At 32.2% G+C, this 14,268-nt stretch overlaps 2 protein-coding genes across 5 annotated transcripts in view; one reads left to right on the forward strand and one right to left on the reverse strand.

Moving 5' to 3' along the window:
- The window catches only part of woc (zinc finger protein without children), a 72,000-nt gene that overhangs the window by 24,822 nt on the left and 32,910 nt on the right, over positions 1–14,268 (reverse strand). For all 4 annotated transcript variants that reach the window (XM_074123102.1, XM_074123110.1, XM_074123099.1 and 1 more), the window contains 5 exons: positions 13,479–13,708; positions 10,840–10,913; positions 9,607–9,853; positions 3,479–3,675; positions 1,631–1,757 (listed from right to left, as the gene is read on the reverse strand). In XM_074123102.1, the coding sequence (XP_073979203.1) occupies positions 1,631–1,757; positions 3,479–3,675; positions 9,607–9,853; positions 10,840–10,913; positions 13,479–13,708 (875 nt within the window). The remainder of the gene's footprint in view (positions 1–1,630; positions 1,758–3,478; positions 3,676–9,606; positions 9,854–10,839; positions 10,914–13,478; positions 13,709–14,268) is intronic.
- Positions 5,286–8,377, forward strand: LOC141451658 (serine/arginine-rich splicing factor 5-like). Its single transcript, XM_074123132.1, has 3 exons — positions 5,286–5,502; positions 6,827–7,112; positions 8,051–8,377. Exons 1-3 carry the CDS (start codon positions 5,427–5,429, stop codon positions 8,337–8,339), a joined length of 651 nt encoding a protein of 216 aa, XP_073979233.1. The 5' UTR covers positions 5,286–5,426; the 3' UTR covers positions 8,340–8,377.

Below are 14,268 nucleotides of genomic sequence, written 5' to 3' on the forward strand. Positions count from 1 at the left end.
TTTAATTTAGTCCCCCTAATTTTACTTACAGTAAAATACTGGAATAATTAGCTGCCCTAAAAATAAGCATATCTTATTTTTTTAATATTACACATATACAACATTGTGGGAAGAAGATCTAGATTGAGAGTGTAATTGAAGAAAACTATATTATTTACGATAAACCAGATTAATTTATTATCTATTATTATAAACGTTTGACTACTGAAATTCCAAATTTAAAAAAATCTGTAAAGCAGATATGTAACTTCGCAAAATAGACAAAAAGAAAAATCTATCCAAAAGGTACAAAAATCTCCTTAACAAAAACTTACAGTTTAAAATGTTAAGTATAAGGGTTGATTAAACGCCAAAAGATACACAAATCAGCAAGTATCCATCATTTCATTTATACTACATTGATATTATTTAAGTAATTTTGCTGCATTAACTTTTCCTTCACATTTTTAGAATTTATTAGATGTCACAGACCCTTATGCTGGCCATTTTCATCTACAATATATTTGTTCAAGACTGTAGACTGTAGAATCTATTTATTTATAATAATCAAACTATTAATTACAGGTTAAAAAGAAAAAAAATATAAGGCTAAAAAATTCAAAAACTTTTAAAAAAAAATGTTCACACCAACATACATTAATTATTTTATTTTATTTATTTATTTTTAAATAAAAATCGTCGGTTTAAGTTCATTCTTCCATTAAAGTACATAATTGTTATTTTATGTAGCAGTCAAACGATTATAATAGGTAATAATTAATCTGGTTTTATCGCAAATAATATAGTTTTCTTCAATTACATTCTCAATCTAGGTATTCATCCCACACTGTTGTATATGTGTAATATAAAATAAATAAGATATGCATATTTTTAGGACAGCTAATTATACCAGTATTTTACTATAAGTAAAATTAGGGAGACTAAATTAAATTACAATTGAGAAATGAATAATTATTGTTGAATAATCTACTTGTTATTAACTGAGTGTTATTTGTGCTCACGAATATTTCGGCAAGACGAATTCAAGACAGAAATATTGTTTTAAATTCAAAAATATTGATTCAAATTTAAACAGTAGCAGAATCTTAGTCTTTTTCTACTTTAACATGCATGTATATGTGACTACTCAAAATAAAGATAAATCAGAAGAATAATTTGGAATAAAGCTAAAATAAAGTACCTATTTAATAAAGAAGATATAATATACATTTTATCAAAATTATAACAAAAAAAATATTATGAATGAACTGGCCAGCATAAGGGTCTGTGACATCTAATAAATTCTAAAAATGTGAAGGAAAAGTTAATGCAGCAAAATTACTTAAATAATATCAATGAAATATAAATGAAATGATGGATACTTGCTGATTTGTGTATCTTTTGGCGTTTAATCAACCCTTATACTTAACATTTTAAACTGTAAGTTTTTGTTAAGGAGATATATAACTACATAATCTGACAGAAAAGTAACCAACTTTTTGTTGACTTTATTTCCAATAGATTTTTACATAAATAAACTGAATTGAAGGAGGGGTTTTTGTATCTAACCAATAATAATTTTGTATCAATCAAACTAGATCCATACAATTTAATAATTAATGCAAAATAATTCTGTACTTTAAGATAATACCTGATAATCGTTGAATATCATTCGAAATTCCATTGATAAGTATATCACTTGTTTTTTCTGCTGCTTTTTGCGCCATAGTTAACAGTTCTGCCTCACAAGGATTCTGAGGGAACGTATCTTGAATCCTCTTATTAAGAAAAGAAAATATAAATACAAGCTCGTGGCTTCTCAAAACTTTCAAAATGAACAATCTCAGCTTGTCTGAACACGAGGGCTGTTATGAAGGATTTAAAAAAGTCTTGGATAAACATTTTAACGACTTTTTCTAATCCTTCTCAAAGTTCTAACTTATAACTTCTTCAAATTCTGATGTTTAAAACCTTTACCTCATACTGACGCTCTAATTTATACATTAAACTCAAATAACACTTAAAAAAGAAAGTCTAACCCAGCTCTGCCTTAATGTTCTTGAAAACATTGTTTTGATGAAGTTATGTTGTCTGAATATGTAATTAATATACGAAGTTAAAAGAATGTCAAAAATTGGAAAATAATCGGAAAATTCTGCTTCAGACTAAGAAATCTTTCTTCTTTCGTTATGTACACATTTAATATTCCTAAACAATACGTAAAAGACAAGAAGGTCACAAATGGATGTGTGCGTACTACAGATGAACTGTACTTTAGAAAAGATATAATATATTCTAAAGAACAAAGTGGTTTATTGTGATCTGCAATAAACTGCGAAAGTTAGTTTATTGCCCCTCTTGTCCACTGTTGAAGATGAAGTAATTATTGCTATTTACTTGAAATCCGTTGTTGGATCTATTATATAAAACTCTTTTTGCTGCAAGAAGAAACGTTGTAAGAGAGAGAAACTAATGTTTCCAAGTTAAAGGTTATACAAACTTCAATGTTAATTAACAAATAAAAAATTGTGCTACGTTAATGAATATAAACGCTGAAGATTACCTAGTCCCTAGATCAAAAGCTAGCCAAAGAAAATAACAATTATGCACTTGTAGCAATAATTATTCTTCCCTTTAGATGGGCTAAATCACGTCACCAAAAAAAGATGAACAGTTCTATGTTAGAATTTATCAGCAAAATGAAAAAATAATTCAAGGAAATTGAAGAGGCATTAAAATTTATGAATTGTATTTCGTCAGAAGAGAGACTGATTTATGAATATGTTAGATACAATCCTCAAAAAATTATTTTCGATCACAAGGCAATGAATAAACGTAGCAAAACGTAGAAATTTTTCTATACTAATTGTAAAGCAACACTGTGGAATTAGGGATTTACAGCTGAAAAGCACAGAGAAGCTGGGATGAAATGAAGACAAGTCTTCATCAGAATACACGTAGAAAAAAATCATCTTTTGCTGTTCTTACTTTTTGCTCATTTTAAGAGATGATCGAAAAAGAAGCACTCTGAGCATTTAATTCCTTGATTGTTCTGACGAAGACATCAAAAACGCAACCTTTTTAACCCTTAATGGAATTTTCCAGGGAAAAAATTTCAAATGAAAGTTTGGGATCTACAGATTTGCTACGTTTATTCATTGCTTAAAGAAAATGGGGCCATTTTTGAGGAAACTTAAAAAAATGGTTCTGTAAATGGAGGAGTTTCTTCGCTTAATGACTCCTGGTCCCACTAAAAACTAATCGAAACATTATTATTATTTTTTTTTTTTAGCTATGCAGTTCACACGCATATGCACTTCACTTTCTCTTACCCTTGTACTTTTTTACATCAACTATCTGTACCTGATGAAAGAAGCAGTAAACTACCGAATGATGTGCTGGGGTCGATAAATAAAAATCTTGCATAACTGTCCTCATGTTCAGAAAATTTTCATTTGTGAGTTTCTCATGATAGATGAGTAAGGCTAATAAAACAAACCTTAATGTCTTCAAGGATTTGTTTGGCCGAAGCTCTGGAAGTGGGTACAAAAACGGGCACCGGCACAGGTATTGGCACTGGAATCAATGTAGGTACTGGTACACTGTACATAGCCAATGGCGTGGGCACATATATCGGTACAGGAATTGGTACAATTGCCTTCTTTTCTTCTGATCCACTTTTCTGGTTTTCTTCATCTAGACATTTAAAAATTATAATATAAAATTCATAACACAAATAATAATATGAAAGGGTCCGATATGTCCAAGTGTACCTAGGTCGTTATTATAGCTTTGGCCATCAGGGAAAAAATCTCAAGTTATGTCTAAAGACAAACTCGAAGCCCATTACAAAACTCAAACATTTCAATAAGCAAATCAATTGAATAATAATATGAAAATAATAATATGTAATTCAATGGAAAAGATCTGAACTCCTGTCCAGTTTTGCTATTCTTAGGTTTTATTTAATTTCTTAAAATAAAATAAATAGCTAAGAAGCCAAAAATAGTTCCTTCATACACACAGTATTTATAAATCATAACATCGACCGATATGAATGAGAACATTTACAACTAATTACTTTCCACGAAAATTATGGTTAGCTTTATTATTATTTATTTATTTTAAATATAAAACCGTTAAATAATAAAAAACTTCTTATTAGCAGAAAAAAAACTAAACCCTTAAGGTACGAATTTTTTCGGCATCTGTAGCACCTGACAACTATTTTCTACTTGCTAAATACAGCTGGAGATATAAGGAATGTCAAACATTGCGTCAAAGTATAACGGCTGAACAATTAATTTAACATTAGAAATGATTTCAGCCTAATCCAACTCGTTATTCAAAATCTTACCACAATACCATCATAACATAGCTGAATCGCTTAACCTCAAGGGGAATATAAATTCATCTTGTCATCTCAGCACAGTCTTGAATACTTGAGAAGGACAAATTTCTTTATCAGTTTTAAAACGTGCTGTTTAACTAATTCGTGTGCAGTACGCTTTCTTGATGATATGAAAATATATGACTATGACTAATGTGAAAAAAAATAAGGATTTAAAGCTATTGATATTCTTTACCTCTCAGCTACGCCAGAAAAGAAATCTTAGATTAAACTGAGTTCTAAACCCTTCATCAATGCGTTCTTTGAGTCGAATACCTGGTCCACAAGTGCTCAAAAAAGTCCCTCATTAGACATAGAAGGGTAGTATTTATTGTAAAAGAATAATTCTACAACAAATGTTGTGTAAAAAAAAATTAAAGTCGAAAATCTGCACGATTACAATGTCTTCTACAACCCTTATATCTATTACTACAGTAGAAAATGTAAAAATAAATAATAATAATTGGCGTGACTAATTTGACTCATACGTTGCAAGCATTATATTATTTTTTTTATTTTATTTTTGGCGCATCGATAATTCTTGTCAATAGCGCCTGTAACCTATTATTGTTTTAAATCAGGTACAGTTTAAATTTTCACTACCGTTACGTCGAATTTGGAAGGTTTTTAAGGTTTCCAGCAAGGTAAGCAGGCTACTTCCTTCATAGGTGGCGATTTTTCAATTCAAGCGGAGATAAGGCATCAAATGGACAGGATTGAGTTTTATTTGGATAGAAGTATTTGCTGTTTTCTGCCAACAGTTGAATATCTGCGGCTCGGTTAGGTACAGATTTGTGATATATATTTATATTTATGTACCACATACTTTATTCATGTGACTAATTATTGCTTGAACATATGGTTTTAAAGATATATATATATATTAACACCACATACTTTATTAATATGACTAATTATTGCTTGAGCATATGTTTTAAAGACAAGTGTGAAAGTGTGAATTTTTTATACGAAATAACCATTTTACGCCAATAACTTATAAAAATAAAAGAAAAAACTTAAATCTGATTCATATTTTAGTGCTACTGGGAGTAGTTTGATGTCAGGAACACATATCTTTATTGGTGGACTTCATCCTGCTTGCAGAAAAAGCGATGTAGAGCGATTTTTCGCAGGTCAGTAATTAGCACAGCAAAAGCATTTAAATATCTGGATGGTAAATTCACACGACTTTCTCCAGGCATCAAATTATACATTTTTCAATCTCGGAATTTTTAAAAGTATATAAATATTACAAACTAAGAAATATTTTTCGCAATTCTTTATTACTATTAAAATGTTTGAGATTGTCAAGGCAGATGTTACAGTGGGCAAAGAATATCATAGTTAAAACTAAAATTAATTCCATTATAATGAACATCACAGTTCTTAATACAGTGCAATCTGATCTGCCTGCAAATCATCTTTTTATGAAAATGACAGTCCATTAACAAATAGTTTTCTAGAAATAGGCTAAAAACATTGCTATTAGGTAATAGCTTTAATTTCATCTCGGCACATTATTATAGGGTTTCTGCCATAGAGAGAAGTTTTAACCACCATTTTATAAGTGTTTTAAATATTTTAAACCTCATGTAGTGCCTGTCAGAGTCGAATATAAAAGTCTGGGGTTCTTCTGGCCAAATGCAATGAACGCTTTATACATCTAACTTGGACCCGTTCTAATATATCCTTGTAGCTTCAGCATCAGTGTTGGTTTGCAACTATTTTTGATAAATTTGTCCAGGACAATTCGATTATAGGGCCTCATGGGAGAAGGAGTGGCTTGCTATTCTTCCCTCCAAGACAGTGTGTCTACTAGTAAAAGGTCGGTTAAATGTTAATTAAGTACCGAGTTCGAAGATTATAAGAAACCACAGGAAGTGTTATATTATGGAACGGTTTTCCCGTAGCTCTGACTTAAAAAAAAATGCTTTTTAATTTTCTTCAAAATTGTATTTACGTATATCAAAAAAGTTTTGGGGATCAGAGACTTTAGTAAGAGAAAGCCATTAAGTGTTCAGAGCAGATTCTTTCCTGCAAAATGGTGGTGCTTTTCTTGGAATTATATTCAGTCCAACTTGCCTTGTTAGTTTCTGCATTAAGCCAATTATTCTTTTGGTGTTAGGAGACCCCTCCACATCCTGTATTTGATTTGTCAGCTTGATTCCCATGTAAACTGTAATTTCATACTTAAAAGATGCGCAGCGACATAAGGTTCTTAAGGTTATCTGACACAATCCGCTCTCTCTTCGAAGAGGTTGATAATATCCGAATGGGCTAGGTTATAGCAGTCACATTTCTCTGAGAATCGAATTTAAATTGAAAAAGAAGTCAATATTAATTCAAATAAAATTGTACCACCCAACCGGAAAAAGGTTTTAGGATAGTACAAGTGCTGCTAACTTTTTAGCTGTAGAACCCTGATCTATAGAATTTGCTAAGTTTGCTTTCTTACAGGATATGGCCGCATAAAAACATTGCTTTTAAAAAGAGGATATGGTTTCGTGGAATTTGGGGATAGCCAAGATGCTTCCGATGCAGTCGATATTCTTGATGGTTCAGAATTGCTAGGATCCAAAGTGACAGTGGCACATGCTTTCCCAAGGCAATTTCGGAGATACCCCTCGTACGGATTTAGAGGAGAGCAAGCAAGAAGCGGCAGTTTAGGATTCAGCAAAACAACGCCGATGAAGAGAGGTGCAGGTTATAAAGTTATTGTGAAAAATTTGTCAAACAGAGTTAAGTAAGTTCCGTCTAAGTTAAACTATTTATCGCTAAACTAGTGATTAATTGATTTAACCATATTGAGCACGAAGAACTACAATTTTTCCAGGAAACTCGATTAAGTTTTAATGGAGAGGCCCGATTGACTTCTCTCTAAAGTGTCTCTTGAATGTGTTATGAGGCCCTTATTATTTTAAGAACGAATTTTTTTTTCACTTTTTTGAAACATTTTCAAAACTTGGAATTTCAATTTCAAGGACGCAGATATATATCTTTTACTTGAATAATTTTTCAATGAGAATTCGTTCTCACACAGTTCTGAGGAGATACAGAGTGGACGGCCCTCTAAAGTCCAATTTACTTGTTACATTAGACAGTTTTATAATCTGAACAATTAAGTATATTAAGAAAATAGAATTATGAAGCAAATTTATGTACAAGCTATAACTTTGGAAACTGTATTAAAAGAAAGAGTGCGAGTGTTCACACCAATTTCGGCAAAACTATTATTTTTCAAAAAAGGTAATAATTTCAAACCAGAAAATTAATTCTGTTTAATTGCTAATACATTTTTAAAAATCTATACCCATGGGCTTTGTAACACTTTCAAAATTACACTGGATAATATTATTTTCCACCTGAATATCGAACAGACTAGGAGGTGTGATTATAAATATATAGTTGTGATTGTATTTTCACACGAATAAACTTGTTAATGTAAGGCTGGCAGCTATTCAGGACTTCATCACTGTGGATCACTAGTGTAGAGGTGATATTAGTAGAAATAACTGTAGTACTTGTAGTAATAACTAGTGACCTCTACTACTTACTGATCACTAGTTATTCCAACTTGTCGTTACGCTATATTTATTGAAGTCACCTCAGACACGAGCATAAATAAATGATTTAGTAATAGAATCAGTGATAATAAATATAATTTTAATAATAATATTACAGGTGGCAAGAACTGAAAGATTTCATGCGTCAAGCGGGTGAAGTTGCTTACGCTGATGTGTATGAAGAATTAAATGAAGGCATTGTAGAGTTTCGGTACTACCCTGATCTGAAAAGGGCTGTAGAAGCATTAGACAACTCTGTGCTGGGCGGATGGAGAATAAGATTAATAGACAAAGCCCAACATGAGGGTTCAAGTAGTCAAAATGGGAAAAGCAGGAGAATAAATAGGTGCATTTCACGGTCAAGATCCAGATCTCCAATGAGAAGCAGAAAACGGTTACATAAATAAATTAATAAGCAAAAATGGAAAAACCATCATTTTGATAATGCTCAAGCTGCTTAACAGCACTTCTTAAGCCTGAACCCTATTTTATCAATGTAGAATGATGTAATCGTATTTTGTATATATATGTACAGGGCAATCCATTTAAAACGCATCAATCGCTAATAACTTTTTAGGAAAGCGAAAATCCGGAAATTAAATCCATTAAACTATATGTTCTTTTGGTCTAGTTTTCAAATTTTCCTCGCCTGATGTATCTACATTTTTGACAGAGTTACGGCTCAAAAACCGATCGCGTTTTCATAAGGACCACTAGTTTTGACAATGATTATGAAAACTACATAAAAAATTGTGAAAAATGACGTTGTCCCCATTTCGATATCCCTAAAGTTTCAATTTTATCTATTCGTGATCGGTTTTCAATATTAATTTACCACCAGTAATACACGTTTTTGGAGGTCCTCTGACTGTAAAAAATGTTATTTCTGACGCAAAGATAAAAAAAGAAAAATTGGAGATTTTAAAAATGTAGTGCAAAGTAATGGTTGTAGGAGAATCAGAATAAATTTGTTTTATCATCAAATAAGAGTAACCATCACAACGTGTTAATGACCCCGTAAGCAAGACTTCATGACCTATGATTACGGTAAGAATATCTTGCCAGGGAGGGGCGGGTTGTCAAGAGCGTGGCTTTGTAAGTGGGAGATCCTTAGTTCGAAGACGCGTATGACTACATTTTATTTACAAAAGTATTATGATTTATTAAGTATTATACTTAATTGTACTGGATACAAATGAAACCCCGATCAGTTTTTGGGCCGTAACTCCTTCAAAAATAAAGGTACAGCATCGGGGGTAGAAAATTTGAAATCTGGACCAAAAAAGCATAGTTTATTTAATTTTTTTTTTCTTATTCCGCGACGAAGTTTATTTTATGGGTTTCCGGATTTCCGCTTTCCTAAAATGTTATTAGCGATTGGTGCTTTTTAAATTGATCACCCTGTAAATATATTTTTATATATACATATATATATATTTTGTGTGTGTGTGTGAACAATCATAAAATTTTTTCTAAAGACAATTTTGCAAAGGTCTAACGTAGAATTCACACTCCGAAAAAATGGTACTTAACACAGAAATGAATTTACGTAAGAGAGAAATCTAAACATTTTTCACACCCAGAAAAGAACTGAAACAAATTTTTCTAGAACAAAAATATACAAATAGAAGTTTTACTGCGAATGTAGAATATAGAATTAAAAAAAAAAAATACCTTGATCAGTTTGGACGAGCCGGGAGACTTTATTTGGCCGGCAAGAAGTGCCCTTAGTAGCTCGCCGCACTCTCACATTCGTGATCTTGTTCTTCATGAGTACGGGCGAGATGGGTCTGACTAAGATTTCGGCGGATGTCTGCGAGTGGGCAACGGAAGGGCTGTCGGCGGGCTGATTGCTGACTGTCGTCTGCTGGCCGCTTACATACTCGCCTGCTCCACTCTTCGCTAATACCTTCACTTGGTTCTGTGTGCACAAAAAACTCTATTATTTCTCTTTACCCATTACTATTGAACTCACACTTTTCACTTTACCTGCACTAAGTTTGACAAAAATTTGTTGCCACCACCAATCAAATCTTCAACCCCAAAATTTAAAATATTTTAAAATACACCTATGGCGTGTTGGTGAGCCCACTATATAGAGCCTAGAGAAGATGCATTCTTCTCATTTAACGGTAATCAGATGTTGCTCTCACATTGGGTATGGGTATGTTCTCATTCCTTTCCATTTTGCTTCAGAGAAGTTAGCAAGGAAACAATCTTCAGGTTATCCAGCGGAGAGCAATTTACTTCAGGCACAAAAGAATTCTCCATCTGCGGGGTATTTTAATTCTGTTACTTTCCTTGGGATGTGACCAGCATTACTGCTTTATAAAGGATTTTTTCCACGCAGCTGTTTGTTTTGTGCTTAGAAGAGAATGAGCTGATATATACTAAGGAAGTGACAGTTTCAAAATAATAACAGGTATATCGCTTTGAAAGCCATGGAAAATATATTCCATAAATTAAATAAATAAATAAAAAAAGATTTATCAAAGCTGGTGAGAGATAAAGAAGTAGAGTTGCGTAAAAGAGAAAAGAAAAAAAAGGGCGACCTTTTCTGGGTTCCTGGATATAAACCAGGTTAACAAAAGCTTACGAATCTGTTAGGGTGGTTATTCTTCACAATTGTAGTTCTTAATAAAATAATACAATTAATTTAATAATATAATAATTAGTTAAAATAACCTAATACTATCATTTACCTATATTCTCTTTTTTTTAGCTGGAAAATAATTTAAGTAAAAAACAAATCTATTTTAAAAAATTTGAAAAAATAAAAATAATACATTTTCTAAGTAATAAAACACGAAAGTGTTACTTTAAAAATTAGAATATAGTTACATGTTTAATAAGTTTGTGTATATATAAATAATATATAATTAATAAGAAATGAGAAAGTAAACTCACCCTGGTTACTTGTGGTTCAAACTTCTTGAGAGAATGAACCGAAGCGATAACTGGTAGATCAACACTGGCAGTCCCTATATTGAATAACAATTGTATCATAAATTAAATAAAAAAAAACTGTGGCTGTGTCATGGACCCGGCCGTGTGTTGTACGTGAATACGTTTATGTAACGGGTTATATTTTTTATATAAAATATTTTTATTTATGTATTTAGGATGAAATCAAGGAAACAAATAATTACTGTGTTACATTATAACTTTACTAATTATAGGTCTGTGATACAAAAACCATAGACGATCACACACATCACACTTATGTCTGAATGGATTGTTGGCAAACGTCGTAGTGAAACGTGCACTAGCTGCTGCCCAATGTGTCTTCATAATCGACGATCGAACACAATCTATGCCTATACAGTCCGTTGTCGATGTGGAAGCGATTTCATCATCCACTTGCATAATTTCAACCGCCCCAGTTGCAGATGTACTGACACCGTCGTTGATCCGCTCGGCCGCATTCATTCTTTTACGTTCCCGGCACAGCTTAACTCGGTCATATGGTTTTTTATTATTACCATTTGACTGTTCTTGAGAAGCCCTTTCCAACCATCTCTGTATTTGGTTTTGGCTTTTCGACGCGTATAGGCCGACATTATATATTTTTGATAATATTTTTTTTATTCTAACACCTTATTATATTCACTGTCACTATTTTACACTAATGTTTTATATACAATCGATAGATTGTGACGACAGCTGACGATTAAAATTTAAACGAACATCGTAGCTTCTCCGAGTCAAAAGTTATACTCATTGCAAATCTCTATACGCAGCAAAATTATCTCAAAATAGCGGCGCTTCCCCCTCCACCGCACGCGATGCGTCACAGTCTTCGCTTGTCGTAATGAATTCTTTGATCCTTTAGCTATCCAATGGTCAAATTTAATTTTGGATGTAGACGATAGATTCGAAACTATAATGCCAAACTGTATCCCCCGATTTTGTTATCATTAGGTTTTTTGGATTGCCTCCATATGATAGCAAATTTAAAGACGTATTCACGTCAAATAAGATTAGAGAAAAGTAGATTACATTAAGTTTTAGTGAAAGGCAAACCACACAAAAAGATCTGAAGTACGAGTAGGCTTCCTTAAATTTTCAGCGCAAAGTACGGTTACAAAAATTTTTTTTTGTATTTTAACACTGAGAATAGAAGTAAAATAAAGTTGTGAAAGAGTGCATAAAACATTTTTCATAAAAATATGCCATCTGTTGACAAAAATTTAAAAAGAGTAATTGAAGAGCATACTCGGCTTTGCCCGTTCCACTTGCTTGTGAGTGTTACAATTGAAAACCCAAGTGGAATGGACTATGGGGCGTTTTAACCGTTCATGTAAACATTACAAATGGCGACCTCGAAAATAAGTCAGAAGCTTGAAGAGGTTGTTTTTAATTTTAACCCCGTTTATATGCAGTTATTATAAACTTTATTAATTATTGATAAAGTTGACTTATATTAAAAATATATATACAATTCAATTTTTATATTACATTTTCGTGAAGTATTTATGAAATTTACGTTTAAATTAAATTAAAGTGTCTTTTGTGGCAACAGTAGGATATTTATTAATGCAACGTAATAATGCTTTAGGAAGTTCTTCATCTAGATGAAAAGTGGAATGCAATTTTACAAAATTGCAATAGTGAAAAGCGAAAACTTAAGCCACGTATTATTAACTAACAAAGTGTAATCGGTCGTTTATCGGTTTATTTTTGTTTTAGAGTGATACTAAATTTATGTTCCTGCTAAATGCCTTAGAAGTACTGAATACCTTCAGATTACAGAATATGATTTCTTTTAATCTATAAATAAATGCATTTGTGTAAATAAATCTAAAAAAAAAAAGCATGGTACGAGCACAAGTATGAAGTAAACTTTATTTTTTAGCTGGTTTGTTTTTGAAGTTTGCAGTGAAAATTTAAATTTTAGAACTTACTGCTTTACTTGTTTGTTTGACTTGATTTGCTTCGTTAAGGTGCTGCTAAAACAAATTTGCTAAATCAGTCATACGGATTCATATAGAATCAATCCCCACCTAAAGGGAAGGTAATACCGGAAAAAATTAGTTTTGTCGATTACACAAGGCTCTCAGCCGAGCGTTACTTATCACCTCTAGATTTGATGGTTTAGTATCCTCTGAAAATCGATAAATATTATTGACTCCGCGAGGACAATAAGGTTTTTTTTTTTTTCAGGAAAATTCAATTCTAATACAGTGGTTCCCAACCTATTTTTCGCTCTGTACCCAAAAAGAAATTTCACTCGAACCTCACATACCTGAAATTTATATTTTCCTCAAGGTTAAGTTTGGGGCCTATAGTAAAATAACTGGGCCCCTTGAACCATAAACTATAATACAGTTAGAACAACCTATTCCCGAACTCTTCTCTTTAAGTTTCTTGCATTTATTATGTACTCGTATTGCTCCTTTTTCCAGGCGCCTCTTTAGGTCTTGTTCAGGATCGTCTCGAATCTGACAGTTGGATTAAATATGATCTCTTTTATAAAATTCTGAAATCGCGAATAATTTAATAACCAATGTGTGAATTTTTTTTAATAAGAAAATAAAAGAATTTACTAGTTGTATTGGTGGCAGAAGAATTTGCAGTCGTTACAGTGCTGACCATTCCTGTAGCACCGACAATCAGCGATGACGACGTTACTGTAGCGGTTCCGGTGCCACTCACTTTGTATTGGCCTCTGAACTTATCCACGCATTCAAAGGAACAAAAATTTCTTAAAGATGCGTCAGACATTGTCAAGTGGAAGTTAGCCTTCTCCGTCTTGCCACACCAGTCACATTTCAGCCTAGGTACATATCACAGAACAAAATATCTTTAGATTTTGAAAAATTATAGAAAAAAACCAAACAAACAAAGTGGCTGGGTCGAACCACTAAAAAAACGCTAGCACCAGTACCTCTAACTTTATAAATTCGTTTGAACTCGTTGGAAAGTTACAAAAATATTTAAAATTTCGTTCACTATTGCACTGACAGCCCTACAATTCCTTTTTTTTTCAGGAAAATTCAATTCTAATACAGTGGTTCCCAACCTATTTTTCGCTCTGTACCCAAAAAGAAATTTCACTCGAACCTCACATACCTGAAATTTATATTTTCCTCAAGGTTAAATATAAAACACACACACACAAATCAAACACATGGAGTATATAACAAAGAATGTATACTTTACAAAAAATAATAATTTTCCGGAAATATGAGCAAGAAAAATAAAAATATGAAAAATATTTGAATAATAATATCCTATTGTTTCTGGACTTTCCTCGCACCTCCTGGAATATCGTTTCGCACCCCCAGGGGAACCCCTGATCTAGTATAAAATAATTGAATATCGGGCGTTTTGATA

This window comes from Rhodnius prolixus, unplaced genomic scaffold (genome assembly GCF_049639745.1).
Source record: "Rhodnius prolixus isolate KJV_2025 unplaced genomic scaffold, Rpr scaffold_1, whole genome shotgun sequence".
Lineage (NCBI taxonomy): Eukaryota > Metazoa > Arthropoda > Insecta > Hemiptera > Reduviidae > Rhodnius > Rhodnius prolixus.